Source organism: Candoia aspera, chromosome 1, assembly GCF_035149785.1.
Source record: "Candoia aspera isolate rCanAsp1 chromosome 1, rCanAsp1.hap2, whole genome shotgun sequence".
Taxonomy (NCBI): Eukaryota; Metazoa; Chordata; class Lepidosauria; order Squamata; family Boidae; genus Candoia; species Candoia aspera.
In genome coordinates, this window is record NC_086153.1 from 135,266,390 (window position 1) to 135,284,584 (window position 18,195).

Genomic DNA, 18,195 nt, shown 5'->3' on the forward strand with positions numbered 1-18,195 from the left:
ATACATTAATTGTGATTCTATGGGTCAGTGTAAAAATATTATTTCACAGATTTCCTGCATTTCAGTCTGGCATTCTTCGTACAGGGAAGTTGACATTTATGGCACTTTCTTAATCTGAATTCCCATAGAAAATACTGTGGTGACAAAAATCTATTCATAACAATCTTGATTAACATGCTTTTCTTCTGACTTCACTGGCACTTCCCTACAGTCTGTTTCAGAATAGTGTGGTTGATCTCATTTCATGGCTTGTATTAATCAACTTATTTTAAATGCCTGTGTGTTTAGAATATATCAAATGTTAAATTATATGCCCCTGCTGATGTTTTCCAGTGTTGTATATTACTACACTATCACCTAGTGGTGCCACAAACTATAAAGTAGCCTCCATAAATAAAAACAGGTGTGCACACATACACTCTCTCATAAATATTTTTGAAATATTGATATATTCTGAGAAAAAAATGCCATTACTATTTTTCTCAGTTGTTGTTGTTGTTGTTATTATTATTCATCAAAAGACCCAAATATCAAAATACAGATATAATTAAAAGTTTGGCATATGATAAAACAGTTTAACAGATAAAATAAATTGATAATAATTCCATAAAACATTTATTAATAAAGACCTTGTTTTAATAATCATAGTAAAATTCACAACACAATAAAGCATGATCAGCAGTTTCAAAGTCAGTACCATTACAGGGACAAAATCTCTGAGACATGGGAATCTTTTGAAATCTACTGTGTTACGTATTTGATGGCAACACAAAAACTATTCCATATTTACTTAAATGTAAACTGCTAAAGTATATAGGGAGTGGAAAAATGTAATTGTAATTGCTTCTAAGAGTCAGAGATGAACATGGTACTTTGACTTTTCCCATTAATTCCTGCACTGAATTGTCCAATAATCTTTGTATAATACAATAAAACCCCAATGTCATGCTCCTTGAAAACAAAGAATCAAGATTAATACCAGCCTGATCAGTCTTTTGGGTCACCTGTTTAAGCCACATATCTACATAAAAGTAATTTCGTATTTCACATAGCAATTCTTCCTTGTTTTTGAAAACCTGTCTCTGAAACCAAAATGTAATTGCCAATTTTTTGTTTTCAGAGGGCATGACCCAGCTTCCATGAGAATAACAGAATTTGAAACATAACGTGGAACTTATAAAAGAGCTCTTAAAAATTCATCTGGAATTGGCTTATGTTATTGTTGACAACTGTAATCCAATTGGAGTTCCATATAAGATTTAAGATGAGATGTTTGCATTAAAAACTGGTATCGCTGGAGGGGCATATTTCTCCCCCCATACTTCTTTGAATAAAAGTATCAAAGCAAAACTATCATAGTTGCTTTTGCTTTCAAAAGGATGGCCTTACAATGGCATTGCCAGGACAGAGCATTATTGAATAAAAGCCCAGTTAATTAAAATTCTTGACTTTGGTTATCATATGATCTTGAATTTTCCTGCTATATTTTTTAATTTTTTTTAATAAGGAACCAAAAATTTAGTTTAGCATACTTGATTTGTAGTTGATTACTTTGCCAATACTTGACTAGTGCCTCAAGTTGGTGTTTCAGTCTAGTACGTGAAAAAAGAAAGCATCATCTGGAAATAACAAAGCACAATTTTTCCTTTTGTTCAATAAGAAAAAAATTGCCATCACTATTTTTCTCAGTTTTCAACACTTGTATGCTGTAATAGTCTGAAAAAATACCATTTGCAGACAGTGGGTTTGTGGTACCAAGTCGAGGAGTGTGGGGCCCAGGAGAGCTTGATAAGCTTTGGCTAGCAATGAAATAGGGAGTGCAGGAAATTGTGCGGGACAGTTTTTCCACTTACAGAAGTTACTTTAGATATGGCATAACACCAAGGAGCACAAAACTAAAGTTTCTTTTAATAAATCTTTTTTACAATGTGTTTGGATGCAGTACTCAACTATGATACATCTTACACACTATACTTTGGATTCAACCCCTCCCCACAAGCTGAAATCACCATTTGAAGGTGGTTTGCAAATGACTTTGAGCAAATTATGATTTGCACTTTGTCACAAGATTTCAGGCAGTGTTCAGACATTCAGTCCAAGAAACCCTTCTTGTGATCCCCCCCTTCTTTTTTTAATTGGGTAACATGCAAAACAAGTGTTACTTTAAGCAATGCGAATTTATTTCATTCAAGTAGCTAAAGGATTTAACTAACCATCTCTGCTAGTTTCTCCCATCCTCTTCTCCTGCCTTCCTTCAGTTTTTGTGATAAGCAGGAAATGATTTGTCTTGAAAGCATTTCAAAGTTAACTATTTCACTACTTGTAATACAAGTAGTTTGTGTCTATATATCTGTATCACTGGCAGCTATTTCTAAACCCCCTCTAACTCTCCCTTAGAGTTAAGCAATGGTATTAATTATGCTTAGCTGGTATCAATAATTAAAAGCTTAGAATTATAAGGTTTAAGTGGGCTAGAGACAAATCTCCTAATGTAAGTTAAATTAAAAACATCAAATGGGATCCCACTTATAGATGATTTAATTCAGCATTCATTCTCTATTGACTACTAGATGGTCATTTGCGATCAGATATTTATAGGGAAATCAGGCACACCCTGGTTTTCTTGACTAAGACATGATAATCACAATTAAATTGTCTTTGCATATTTAGCTATCAAGACATACTCTGTGATTTGTCAGAATTGTTTTGGCCATGTCAATTAATCATCATCACCATATCATACAGCACTGAATTCTCCATAAACTGACATCATGTTCTATCTTTGTCAAAATGTTGATGCATCTAATTTTAAATTCATAATGGTTAAGGCACAGCAAATTATAAATTCATGCAAGGTTACATACTTTGCTTTTTTGGAAAAGATATTTAACTGTCTCCCTGGGAAAACAAAAGAAAATAAAACTGTATAATAGGTTCTGTAAATTCAACGAGATATGAATAGCAGTTCAATAAGACCAGATTTATGGGATCATTATAAGATAATTATCTGTTTGTTCCTAGAAGAATTACTTTAATTACACAATTAAGGTTTAGATTGTTTTCATTATGCATAGGAGCATATTACAAATTCAGGTTGCTCAGTCATTTCTTTCCTCATTACAAAATCCAGTTTGCTTCCAGTCTAATTTTAGAAGGCCATAGTACTTTGAGTTACATGGTTATATTGCACATCTTATGTGTCACAATTAAACATGTTTATTTGTTTGGTAATTTGAAATTTACTTGGATTTTTCATCAGTTACAAGACCAATAATATGTTAGAACTTATAGTGAGAATGTATGCAACATGAAACATTTCAGCTACACTGAAATGGAAAATATAAAGAGCATTTTCTATTAATATCTAGAATATAACATGTAAGAATAATATAGTGTAATCAAAGAATGTCAGAATATGTTAATGATTTATGATTATGTGCCACCAAGTTAGAGTCAACTCTTAGCAACCATGTAGATTTTTTTTCCAGGATGATCTATCCCCCACCAAGTCCTTCAGGTTTTCCAGTAGTGTACCCTTCACCACTGTAATTAAGATCTTGTTGCTGTTCATCCTCTTTTCTCTTTCCTTCCACATTTCCCAGCACTATACACTTCTCAGGAGAGCTAGGTCTTCACATAATGTGTTCAAAAACTTAGATAATTTGAGCATTTATGCCTCAAGTAAGAGCTCTGGATTGATTTATTCTATGATCCATTTGTCTGTTTTCTTGGCTATCCATGGTATTCTCAGGAGTCTTCTCCAACAGCAAAGCTCAAAAGCATCAGTACTCTTTCTATCTTCCTTGTTCAAAGTTCAGCTTTCGCTTCTATAAAAAGTCACAGGGAGAACCATTGCCTGCATGATTCTAATCTTTGTACGTAAAGATACATCCTAGCATCTGAGTATGTTTTCCAAGGCTTTCATTGCTACACTACCAAGTACTAATCTGCAGTGTGTTTCTTGACTGCTGGTTCCTTTGTTGTTGATAGTTGATCCTAAAAGGCAGAAGCTATTTACCACTGCAGTATCTTCATTGCCAGATTTAAGGTTGGTTGCTGTACCTGTTGTCATTAGTTTGGTCTTCTTTATATTTAACCTTAGCCCATGTTTTCATTATACTCCGTTCATTACCAGAGCTTGCAAATCATTTGCATTTTCAACTATCGGTGTCATTAGCATAGTGCAGGTTATTGAAGTTTCTTCCTCTAATTTAAATCCATGCTCATCTTCTTTAATTGGTACTTACTATTCACTTTAATTCAGCTGGAGAAATGGCATGTGGTTTACCTCTGGCAGCACAAAAATAGAGGTGGTGTGACTTTCTTGGTCCTACTTGCTCTTAACAGCTGTTGATACCATTGATTATGGTATTCTTTGGAACCATGTCCAAAAGTTGGGAGTAGGTGGCACTGTGCCCCACCAGTTCTTTTCCTTCTCCAGTGACTATTCCATTCAGTGTTAGATGGTAGGAGAGATCAAGCCTGAAACCTTGTTTTGTGAGGTTCTTCAGGACTTAGAACATTCTCTCCTGCTGTTTAACATCTACACAAGACCCTTGGGTGAGGTCATTTGGTAGCTTGGGTCACACGTCAATATAACTGAAGCTGGAGGGTGGGAAAAAGGGACGGGAACTTTCCAGAAATGCACACACAGTTCTCTATTTACAGTGATAATTAATATATATAGTGGCCTTGGCTTAACAAATTGTAAATATACAATTCCATACAAACATTTTCAAACGGAGCTTTTACAGTGTCTTATCTGTTTCACTCAGTCCCTCACTCACTCATGCAGCTTCTTCCTGTGCTTTCACTTTAGGGCTTGCTGCTATTCTAGGGAGGAGAATGGAAAGAAAGAAAAATAACTCTTTTCTGGGCTTCTTAGATTCCCACACCTTTGTCAAGCTATCTTCACTGACATTTGATCTGTTCAAAAACTACAATTCATTCAGCAGATCTCTCTCTCTTGGATCCTGCTTGTTCCTGCTGGGTGTCCAACTGCAGATTCCTTCCTCTTGATACACACAGTATTGTCAGTCCATGCTATATAAAAACAACTCCAGGCCAACAACCTTCTCCTCCATTACTTGATGCTTCTGTGCTTTTATATGTTTACAGCTATAAGGCAGATGTGCCTGTATCCAGGTGTTTTAATTAAGTGCAAAGGTTGTTGGTGTTTATATAGCACTGAGCCTGTGTTTGGTGGAAAAAATCTTTAACCTTGAGAACAGTGCATAATCCCATGTCTATCAGGATACATCCTGACCCTGGTCTGAACAGGTAATGCTGTCAGAATCCTTTCCTGAGTCCTGGAAGCTCTTGGGTCTGGATGGGGAGGCACAGCAACCTAGCAAGGCTGAGTGGCTATGGATAGAAGAATCATTCATTTCCAGAGAATTTTCAGTTCTAGTTCTCAGCTTGGTTGAGTTACCCCAGACGGAACATGTGTGTAATTTGGGGGTCTTCCTGGTCTCCTGGCTCTTGCTTGATGAGCAGCTGTGGCCAAGAGGACCTTTGTATAAATACATCTAGCACACTAATTGCACTCATTTCTGAATTGGGATGTCCTTCTAATAGTCACTCCTGCCTTGGTCACCTTATTTGGACTATTGCAGCATGCCTCCACTTGGAAGATCCAGCTGATCCAGAATGCAGAAGCACAAGTAGTTATGGATGTATCTTTTTTCACCCATGTGACCTAACAACTTAGTGAGCTGCACTAGTTTTCAGTTGGCTCCTATATGCAATTTAAGGTGCTGGTTGTCGCCTATAAAGGTCGTCATAGTTGGGCCCTGGATACTTGCAGTACCATATTTTTATGCCTGTTTTTGCTCATCAGCCTGCTGGCAGAGTTGGCCTGCTCCAGGTCCCATTGGCTAAGCAATTTCGTCCTTTGAAATCCTGAAGACATGCCTTCTGTGTGGCTGCCTCTCCCTTTTAGGATAGCATTCCCCCTGAAGTTTGTATGGCCCCAATTCTGTCAGTCATCAAGACCTGGGTTTTTCAAAAAGCCCCGAGGCAGAGTAACTTGTGATCCCACTTGGTGTATATTGTTTTTATTGTCATTTCCCTGTTGTGGGTAGTTTATGTTTTACTTAATTGTTGACTAGATTTATAGAATAATGTTTTCAAGTCACTCTTGATTCCTAGCAACCAGCTGGACAAGTCCATGCAGTTTTCTTGGCAATTATTTTCAGAAATGATTTTGCCTTCTTTCTAGGGCTAAGACAGAATGTGACTGGCCCAAAGTTGGCTAGCTTGCATGAGTAAGGCAGGATGAGAACTCACCATTCCATGGCTTCTGGTCCAGTGCCTTTAACCATTACACCAAACTACCTCTCCTGGCTAGATTTGGCCTGTTTTAAATAGTTCTTCTATCTTTGTACACAACCTAGTTTTTTCAGTGGTTAAGGCAGCTAATATATTGGTTAAATAAATAAATAAATACCTCTACAGTCTCCAACTGTGTGTTCTCATGTAGGAAGAAGGCAAGGAATGTTAATGTATCAGACAACTTTTTACAGAAAGCTGCTACTATATACATTTGAATAAATCAATCCCAAAAGGAATAATGAGCAATGTCAAAGACCCACTCCCTGACTCTTTTTCTGCTTCATTGCAATGAGACGCTCATGTGTAATTCCAGTTCTGAACACAGGAAGCTGCAGTAATTACAAGCTACTTTTTGCACTGTATGGGAGTGACCTTTTGTAAAATTTGTTTAATCTGGTATGTTGCTGCCCCTAATTGGTGTTTATGTATAGGATGTAAAATTTCACATAATGAGGCAAGCGGGAGGATCTACATATAGTAATTAGAATGGTAGTTGTAAACGTATCTGTGTCCCAGAAGGCATTAAGGTATGTTGTTACTTGTCCACAAACATTTGAGCTGAAATTACTGCATAAAGCAGCAGCCACAATAATAAAAAAAGATATGCAATAGGAGAAAAAAAACCCCTATATTTCAATATACTCCAATTCTTATCCATATTTTATTTAGACTATCAGTGCTTGGTTTGTGTATGCATATTACTAATCATATTAGTGATTCTTTCACAGGGAAATCTAAATAAATACACAGGATACCTGCTTGAGCCATGTTAGTTTTAGAAAGCTACCTGAATCAACACACATAAGAACTGAAAAAGGATTTGAAAAGGATTTGTCTTGTAATCAAGTAGGCATACTTATAGGGCTGCTTTTAATAGTTCTATGAACAAGACTCTGTATCAGATTAGAGTTTTCCATATCTGCTTGTTGCCATCTATTGGTCATTCAGATTTTTACTGCCCAAAAATGATCACCCTACAGCTCTACAGTTTATTACTCACAAGCTTCAGTGAAAAAGATAGGGAAAATCTTTCAGGGTCAATCAAGCAATTTCTGGAAGCAAACCAACTGGTTCTCAAGGACCAATGAATGACCTTGGGAGGGATGTGCAAATTGAAGGACTTCTATTTCATTTTACATCAGTTCTATCTTGTATTCTACATCTGGCTTCAGATTTTATATGCATTTTAATTATTTTTAAAAATGGTTAGGCATACAGTTTGATTCAGTTGTTTATTTTCCTTCCACAATATCCATGTATAGGAGCAGGTGTATGCTCTAAAATAGCACAATTTTACTGAATATATTATGGCAAACAATTGTTAGAGAGGTGGCAGCATGTGAATAGAGTTTAGGGACTGATTGGTTTGGTCTAATAGGTGTATTTTTAAATTGATTTTAACTTATTTTTTCTCTGTCCCAAAAACTTCCTCATTAATATTTTTATCCTTTTATTTTCAGAGGCTTTTGCATGAGGGGAGGGGGATGAGGAAAGCTATGTCTTGCTGCCACAGTGCAAGCTCTGCCCATTTTGTACTTGCACTGTGATGCCACACACACATATGAAAGGAGTGGAGCTTAGCACAAAACCACTTTCATCATTTTGGATTAAGCATCAGATCCTGTGGACAACTCTAGTTACGCAGTATCATTTTCACAGTCTTGCTGCAATCAAAAGGTTATTGTATGCAGTTCTACCTTATACGTGACTGATAATTTCTTTAAAGCAGCCATAGTAGTATGCTGCTAACTGCAATAGTGCATTTGTATTTTAAAACACACAGAAAGAACTCATATAGTAATAGGATCGTGTTTCACAGTGTTCCACGTACTCTGCAGAGCACTGTGAAGAACAGATTCTAGTTCTATATACCGAAGTACACAGCAAAACCTCATTTCATAATTACAATAGTTTTGGATCAGCTAGAGCTAGATCAATGCAGGTCTCTGGATTTGCTACATGGTTTTAAAGCCTTTCCTTAAATCCACGATTACTGCAAATATATTTCTGAAGACAAAGCGTTTAGATCTTATTTGGTTCCAAAATATTAAAATCTTGGGTGCTGTCACACAGTTAAAAAAAAACAAACTAGTACTTCTGATGTTGAAAGAGAGCAGAATGCAAAGAAATATGTATATTCTAAAGAAGCATTTTTTTAAAAAAAAATGCATTGATATGTTTATACACACAAATAATAAAGCCTGCATGCAGAATTTTGTGGCCCATATGCACAGGTATGTATAAACTACTGGTGAGAAGAAACCAAGAGGGTACTGAAAAATCTAGTAAGAGCAAAGAGTTTGTAACTTTTGATTTTCACCAGTCTTAAAGTTGAATATGTGGAATAAGGGATATTTTGCACCTGTAACCAGAAATAAATAATTCAGACCCACAAAATCAGGGCAGAAATTCACAGGAAGGAATGTTTATAAGCACTCCTCTAGAAAGCCTAGCATTTATCCAGTTATACAAACTATGAGAAACATTAAGTGACATAAATATGGTTACAATATGACAGACTGCTATATTTGTAGTATTTGAATGTTTCCCTCAAGGCACATTTGCCAATGCTTCTCTTGACTTGGGTCTAAATTTTATTATATACTAAATGCAGCACAGGGAGCTGCGTTTCTGATATTTGCTTCCAGCTGTGCACATGCACGCACAAAAAGTTATACCTGTTTCAAGCCACTATATATGACTGAGTTGGGTTATACTAAGTTAAATTCACGGCCTCAAATCCACCCATGCAAGATTTTTTTAAAAGATTAAAAAAAACTCCATTGCCTCCATGTTCTGTGCCTATTTCCATAGTTGTAATCCTGTTCAATGCAAACATCTGTAAAAAAAAAGGAGGAACCTTGTTATCAGGGTTCATGTTGCAAGGAAAACCAATTGATCATGGTCAGTTATATTCATAAAGCTCACTGCCCAACAGTTGTTAGGGAGGTATCTGCAAACTGAGAATGTTTAATATGTGTACTTAATTCGAAGCTGTTCCAACTCACATGTTGTTTGGGCATATTTTAAATAACGCCTGCATAGATCTTAAGCCAAGAGCATAAAACCTATTCAAGACAAACATTTTCACATTTAAAACTGAAGGTCGTTTTGAACCCCTCTTTCTCTAGATGCCATTAATCATTTATAAAAAACATTTATTGTTAAATGTATGTAAAAAAACAAAAACAGCAAATATACTCATAGACACAAAATGTAAACGTGTCTAAGTTTTGCAGCATTCCACAGCTTTTAAAAGAGCATTTCTTTTTGAAATGATTCGTTAAAAAGTTCCTGCTAGTTCTTAAAATCAGTGATTGTCCACAAATTGCATTTTGAATCAACTTGTCCAGAGATAGTTTGTAAAAACTGATAAAATGTTCAGGAGATTAATATCTCAGTGAATTTAATCCCAGTCTCAAAAATATTTTTTAAGAAAAAAGAAGGATATTCACACTTTTAAACCTTTCATTCACAATTAAGTATTAATATGTGTCTTGGTACATAGTATAGACGTGACACATAATTCAGTTATTTATTGTCATTTGGGCTGTACTGAGATTTGTTTAAGAAGGAAATAAGAAAAATGCTGTTTTTTTTTCCTTAATGAAAAGGTTAGAAACCATCATCTCAAATACAGTAGACTCTCAGTTAACCAGCACCCATGGGAATTGGTAGATGCCAGATAAATGTAGTTTCTTGTTGCCTAAGTTACTCTTAAACCCTAATACCCACTAGATGGCAGCAGAGAGACACAGATGTACAGATTGGCTGGTTGCTTGAGCGTGCCAGTCTTTTTTTTTCTGGTTGCTTGAGAGTGCCATTTTTTTTTTTGTTCGATTTTTGCGCTGGTGGCTTGAGAGTGCCGGTTGCTTGAGTTCCGGTTAACTGAGAGTCTACTGTACGTAGCTCAAACGAATACATCTCAAATCAATACATCTCAAATACATAGCTCATGTAGTGTGTTAAAAAATATCCTGAGAATTCATATTTGAATCACTTAGAGAATTCAGCACCTATTCTGACGCACGTGGCCTCCAGTGAAAAACACACCTAAGCCTTAAGAAAGCATGAATCTTCATTAAAGATAGGTAGGTAGGTAGGTAGGTAGGTAGATGGAGAGAGAGAGGGGGAGAGAATGTAAATTTGTGATAAACTGAATAATCCCCAGGTCAAAAAGAATGTGGAAAGATCTTGAATATTAGAAATGTTCCAGATGTGAAAGGGAGCATATCACTCCCTTTTGCTGACTGTGATTTACAGGGACTCTGCTATCAGACTCCTTCTGTTCAGCTACAGTGCATTGTTACTTAACTTCTAAGTAAGCATATGAAAGATTGCAGCTCTTGTAGCTTATAATCGACGTTTTACTTCAAATCAATTGGAAATTACCGCTACACAAATATATGTATTTTATCCTTTCTCCAGTCTAAAACTTACATGTGTACCTGGCAAGGAGAAAGTCTGTGTTTCACCTTAGATTTTGCTGTGGGCTTCACGTGTTTTGACAATAAAACAAAGGTAAGTAGACTCAGAATATAAAAAGTAGAATAATTTATGTTGTTACTGTAGGAAATATAAATGTTAATAACCCATTTCTGGAGTGGGTAAAATTCTAATCTTCAAAAAGTGGAGTTGTAGGGGTTGAACCATGCTTTGATTGAGCAAAGGGAAGGGCACTGTATGGACAGATTGAGTAAAGCTTGCTTCTTCTGGATCTATAGCCCTGCCACTTCCCTGACACACCCTGGGAACTGGGAAAATGTGGGCTATCTATCTGATACATATTTGTTTCTCACAGAGAAAGCAAAATAATAAGAGGACACAGTTTTTCCCCGTCTGCCTCCAGAACTTCCCCCACTCATCAGGATGGCTCAATATATTGATTAAAATACATCTGTAGAAAGAACATGCTTGAACAGTTGCATAACAAGGAAAGTTGTAAATAACTTTTGAACAATAAATCAGATTGGGGGGGTTCCCAACATGCGAATCCGACTCTAGGGGGCGGTGCTCATCTCCGTTTCTAAGCCTTGGAGCTGGCGTTGTCATAGACACTTCCAGGTCATGTGGCCAGCATGACGACTCAGAACGCCGTTACCTTCCCGCCGAAGCGGTACCTATTGATCTACTCACATTTGCATGTTTTCGAACTGCTAGGTGAGCAGGAGCTGGGATTAACAACGGGAGTTCACCCCGCCGCGCGGTTTCGAACCGCCGACCTTCCGATCGACAGCTCAGCGGTTTAACCCGCAGCGCCACCGCGTCCCTTTGAAAGATACTTTCCATTTGAAAGATACTTAATGTATAAAACTACAGTAAAAAAAAAAAAGCTACTGGAAACATAACTGCTTACTATATATCAAGCAAGCTATATTTAAATAGCTTAAATTGGATTTAAAAACTGCAAATTTAATTTAGAGGGAATACATTCACCTTATATCAAATTAGCCAATTCACTTTCAGTCACAAAAATTATTACCTCTTCAATATCTTTGTCAATATTTAATGATAGAATGGGATGTTTGATCAATAAAATACTGCTCTAAATCCATTTATTAGAAAAATCTATGAAATGCTGAATCACAGTAGTGAGCTCATATTCTTTCTCAACTACAAAGAACAGAACTTCAAATCTAGAAATCCATTACAAGAAGAAGAAAAGTGAACAAGTAATGGCCATACTATGAACATACACTTTTTTCAGCAGTATAAAAATAAGTATGTCAAACTGCTTAGTTTATTATATTTGCAATGTAAATATTTTCAGCAAATTATTCCTGAGAATAAACAAGGCATAGCCATTGGTCTTATCCAAATAAAACTGGGGCCAGATGTATCTTAGCTGGGGTGCTGTTCTATGGGGCAGGCAAATACCAACATGTCGCAATAGTTCCTTATTATGATCATTGACCAGATTTGTGCAGATTAACAAATTAATTGAACAGTTTCTGATTCTGATAAAATAAAATGCAAACTTATAATTGTAACTAGGATGATTGGGGTTTCTGTCTGGAGGACAGTGATAATTTTGAGTTCCTCATTACCTACTAAGTGTTTTGCATTGATTTTTCACTGGAATTGTTTATTTTGATTTCGGTGATTGGTTGGTTTGTAGTAAGCTATCCAGAGTCGCAGTGCTCAGGATGGGCAGTCATATAAATTCCAGAAATGAATAAATAAGTAAACTAGATCATCAAGATGTGTCAAATATTACAAACAGTATTACAAAATGTTGCCACATTCAAGGAAATGGAAACATACTGATCTGACAGAAGTAACTGTGTAAAATAAATCAGAATTGTCTGGGTACTTCATCAAATAAGGAGTTATGAAGTGAGCCCTGGCATCCTTAGAAAAGATGCAACATAAGAGAACATGGGTGATTGGTCCTGTGGCTGCTTCTCCACAAGGGGAATCATCTTAGCTCTTTAGGAAGTTTTTATATTTACCCTTGATATGTTGGGAGGGCATGAAGACATGCTGATATTAGTGCTTTTTGGTTTTGGGGTGTTATTGGATTTGAATACCTTGCTGGCCTGAAAAATGGCTCTTGACTACTCAGAAACACATTGCTGGGTAGGGCAGATTAGTCCAATTGGCTTCCCAGTCTCTAGTACATTGCTTGAGTACAATAAGTACATGATCATAGCCCATCATCAAAATAACTTATTTTGACAACCCATAGAGGTGAAGTTTTTGCAAGGATGATCTTTTCCATGTTGATTCATAATTAGCCTCTATATGCAAGGAACAAAGATCTTCTGAATGAAACAATAACTTTAGCCAATAGGCAAAACGTTAAGAATTTTCCATTTCCTTGCAGAAGATTCTCTGGAGATTTAAATTTTCTCAGCTCAAGGGGTCATCTGATGATGGAAAAACTCGAGTTAAACTGCTTTTTCAGAATATTGAAACAAAACAAATTGAGACAAAGGTGGGTAACATATTTTGCTATATTAAACCAAATAGAATATATATCAAGGTAATCTAAGGTTCTGGTTCACATTGCAGAGGTAATCTACAGTATGAATTCTCCCTTTTTATTTCCACACAAGGTGGATTACAAATAATGATCCAGCACTGTTCTTATATTTATTATACCTTATTGTTATTGCATTGAGCTGAGCTATTATGTGACAGACATTTCAACTTCTATTCTTGGATACACATTATTCAGTCAAAGGTTAAGAGTTGGTGGATAAGTGACAATAGTTTAAAAAAGAAAGCTATTATATATGATTTTCTGCCTAACCGCATTACTTCTGTTTATCAAGTTCATCTACTCACAGTTGCTTTGCACTTGTTTGTTTTCCCTTCTGTCTCAAAACAACAACAACAACAACAACAATTTGTACAGAAGTGAATAAGAATGCCCATGATCCAAAACACACACATGCATCCATACATTTTCAGTCCAGGTTATAGCTTCTCATTACTATTCTACCTTAAAAAGTGTTGAACTTTTTCAGACCTGGGAGTCACATCAGTTGTTAGACTGGGAACATGTACATTTATTCACACATAAATGACACAGTCATACATTTGCACTTGCACCCACATACATCCCATTTCCCCTCTTAGTGATATTAAGTGGAGTCAGTATTAGGAGGAAGCCATGAGGTTCTATAGCTTTTCTTCCTGGTGATCCTGGTGTTCAGTTCCATTCCATTTCCATTCCGTTCTTCTGCTCCAGTCCTTTTTCTACCAGCTAGCTGAGATAGTTGATGGGCTGGCTGGTGGGCTGGCAGGCAAAAGAAGTAATCTACATGAGTCACATTTTTTTTGTACATGGAGTCTGTCTATGGTCCATGAACCTTCAATCTTTAGGTAAACATAGCTTACCTATACGTATAGCTATAGGTATCTATACCTATATTTGGTTCAAACACTTTATAATTTACTAGCATACCTGACTGGGGAATATTAGTGTATTATACTGAGTTTTCATAATCCACCGCACCAACCGGTTTTCCTATTGTAAGTTACACAAATGTTCATTATTTTTTTTCTAAGTAATTTGAGATTTCCTCTAGTTGCACAAACTGTGCTAATACAGGCACAGTAACTTTAAGGTGATGCCAGAAGAACAAAATGAAAGTTAATTAAGGGACCTGAGGGACTGACCAACACTATTTTTCAAATTCTATTTTGGATTCAGAAACTGCTAGAATGGAGGAAAAAATAAGGTGGATAACCTGAACATCTATTATTAATGCAGTTTGTACTGTCACAATGACCAAGTTTGTGATGGGATTTGCAGAAAAGACAAATGTTGCTGGATAGGAAAGTGTAGTCAATAATGAGAAACATATAATGAAATCAAACAATGTGAATTTCTTTCCCCTTGAGTAGACAAGCTAGCAAATGTCAGAAGCATTTGCTTGGCCACAAACCTTATGATTAATTTAATGAAAATACTTCCATGAACTGTTCCAATTTGAAACTTTCCACTTTTTTGAAAAAGAAGAAAAGTACCCACTTCCTGGGGTCCAATATTGTTCCACTAGGTTCAGGACAAAGCAAATGCTCTTGTAATAATTGTTGCCCCATTTTTTTGAGAAAAAATATGGTAATTTAAGTTGCAAGATTGTAGGAACAATTTAGAACCTTCAAAAAAATCTACCAAAACCTTGTTTCTATTACTCCTTCCTCCAGCCACATACAAAACATATCCCAGACAAAAAGCACAAAAGGTTCACACATTTCTCCTGGAATCTGTAAACATCCCTGGGCCTCTATTTCCCTTGGAAATAATCTTAAATAGCCTTTTATTACTATTGTATTAGATAGTCTTTATTCCAAGATTAAGATTCCTGCAAAAAAAAAAAAAAATCCAACTATGCCCAAAGGAGGAAATAGTTTACAAAGCACAACTCCTGAACATTACAGTGCCTTTGAGTGAAGTTGTAAAATCACAGGGGGAAAAAAATCAGTATCCCAGATGGTGGACTGATCCTGTGAAAGGAAAAACAAACTGTGGACTCTCAGTTCAGCTTCAGAAGAATGGCACTTATGGATTAGGGCAAACAAATAAGCAAAGGGTCTCAATGGGATGGCAATATTGGCCACAGAGGAAATATTATACTTTTTCAGTGAGCTGTTAGAGAGAGAGGCAAAAAGCAGTGTGGGTTTCTTTGTGAAATTTGGATTATGTTTTGTAGGAAATTGAGAATATGATTAAAATATTAACAAGAGAAGCAATAAAGCTATGACTAATGTATCAAGTTAGAACCTTTAATTATGGACGATGTATTTGTACCAAGGAAAATCCATTCTGCTGTGGTCTGAAACAGTTTGGCAATACGCTAATAGATATGGGCTGAAAAATAAAATTCAGTACTGCCTGGGAAGAGGTAAAATGCAAGAAAAATTTGAGTGCTTCAAAGGAGGGATTGAAATACTAGAAACAAGGTGATCTAGGGCCTGTCTATCTGAGGGACCACCTATCTCCAATAGCTTCTGCCTGGCCAAGAAGATTGGACACAGTGGGAGCACTCCAGGTCCCTTCAGTTAAACAATGTCCTCTATCAGGACCTAGGATATGTGCCTTCTCTGTTGGGGCACCTGCCCTCTGGAATAGCATCCTCCTTGAGATCCATGCTGCTCTCCCTGGATGATGTTTCAAAAATCTTTGAAAACATAGCTTTGTTCCCAGGCTTGCGGGTAGGGTAGCTGCTGAGCCCCTGTCCATTTTTCTTTGGGGTGTATTGGGAGGCATTGTGTTTGTCCTTTCAGATGTTCAGGATCTTTCATGATTTTTCTCTCTGTTTTTATTTTTTTTTATTTTATAATATAAGCCACCCATCTGGAATCAGGCAGCTTCTAGATATAACTGACTAAATACATTCTAGAAGAAAAAGGGAAACATGAACTATTAGTGATTCAGGAGAGTAAACATCTGTCAAATGATTCAGTCTTAATTGCACATGTTTAATATTGGATAGAAAACCTACTAATTGCATATATGTTGTCCAGTTCTCAGTGCTAAGTTCAAAAATCTCTATGAAATTCTGTCTTTCATTTATTGATTTAAGAAGTGCTTCAGCAACAACATTAAAATTTGAGGGTTTCTTTAAAACAAAACAAAACAAAACTTTTTGGTATAACACTGTCCTGATGGAAAAGTAAGGAAGGACTGGGTTCAGAGATCAATAGGTCCATTCTTAAACCACGTTGACTATTATGATGAGATTGGGATCAGTCACTCCAACCATAGTCTTCAGATACATGGTGATTGGGGGTATGTGTGATGTTCTTTGATAGCGAAAAACATTTTGTCATCTCTGGTTGAGCTCTTCTAGCTCTTGGCTGCCAGGGAGGAGATAAAAAGAAGCTGGAGAAAATAAATTCATCCCTGTTTGAGGATTTTTTTAAGAATGCAAGGAAACCCAGCCAGCCAGAACATACTTTTTTTCCTAACAAGTCAAGATACAGTACATATAGGCTGAGACTGTTTCAAGAAGACTGGATATGGTCCACAAGTGGGTTGAGTGGTCTATTTGCTGCTTTAATTTTTATCAGCACAATTTCATGTCTGTTTTTTGGGAAGTGAAGCCTTTCAATATGACCTATTCTCAAGTAAGTATAAATAGGACTATTTTGCAGTGAGATTTCAATTTAGGCTGCAATCCTACATTAATTGAGTTTAATGGACTTCGTTGACTTAAAACGAGGTCTTAAAGTTTAAGTTTTACAGTTAAACAGAGTTACTAGGGAATAAGCTTTCATTATCCATTGACAATTATAGCTCAATCTTACATAGATAAATAAAAACATTCCTTGATGTAATGTGCATCACAATACAGTGTTTCTCTCACCACAGTGGTAGCCTATTTTAAGAGCATTGGGATGAGAACTAAACCCTCAGGAACCCACCTGATACCTCACTCTATTTTGATGAGAAACTACTGATGAGCATTCTTTGAGGATGGCTTTCAAACCACCTTGGACTCAGCTTATAAGATAGGCCATTCAGTCCATATTTAAGTAAAGTGCTACTAAGAATGTAATGGGGATAGTTCATCAGATTCTTTGCTGAAGCCAAGATATGCTACATTCATAGCATTCCAACAATCTGTTAGGAAAGTTATTAAATCCAAACAATAAAATAAAACTAACTTTTTGTCCTAAGAAGGCCATGCTGACTTCTAGCAAGACAGAGGTATTTTAGAAAACAAAAATAATGGGCTTAGAAAAATTCTTCCAGGGAATGAATGAGCCCAAACCTCATTCGCCACATTAAAACTCTTTCTGGCTTCTTTTTCAAAGTGTTCAGCTGTCTCATCAGAGAGGAAACTTCAACACACACAGAATGCTGCTTTGAGCAAAACCTGGAGGTGGCTCCCAATGTTCCAAACTTCCAAGGAAACCTTGCTAATTGCATCAAAATGCTTTTTGACTTTTTTTGATAGTCCAGTGCCAAATTTAAAGAAGAACCTCCACTTTCATTTCAAGTCTTTCTTCAGGTGATACTTGTGATATCAGGTGATATTCCTACTTCGACACCATGTCTCCTCTCTCCTCTGTTCAAACAGTTGAGCAGAGAAGGAGCTCAGTGCTCGAGCATTTTTCCAACAAGATATGCAAAGAGTGGGATTTGGAATGTCTGTGTTTTTTGCCTCCCCCAAGCTTCTTTTGCAGCATGGACTCATAGAAACATACATTTGGAAGGGGTCCATTAAGTTGATGAGTTCAAACCACAGCAGCAGGGCAAATCGATTTCTCCTCATGCGTGTCCTCACTGCATCAGATCAATTACTTTGAGCATTAAAATACTGATATAGTATTCTTAAATGAGAAGGTATATATTATATATTCTATAAAATAAATTATTATTGATGCTCTTCATTTCACCTTTTC

At 36.4% G+C, this 18,195-nt stretch overlaps 1 protein-coding gene across 1 annotated transcript in view; it reads left to right on the plus strand.

The window, feature by feature from the left end:
* SNTG2 (syntrophin gamma 2) overlaps window positions 1–18,195 on the plus strand; it is a 196,835-nt gene that overhangs the window by 178,399 nt on the left and 241 nt on the right. The window contains exons 15-16 of the mRNA XM_063298804.1: window positions 10,762–10,854; window positions 13,160–13,270. Of these exons, the coding sequence (XP_063154874.1) occupies window positions 10,762–10,854; window positions 13,160–13,270 (204 nt within the window). The remainder of the gene's footprint in view (window positions 1–10,761; window positions 10,855–13,159; window positions 13,271–18,195) is intronic.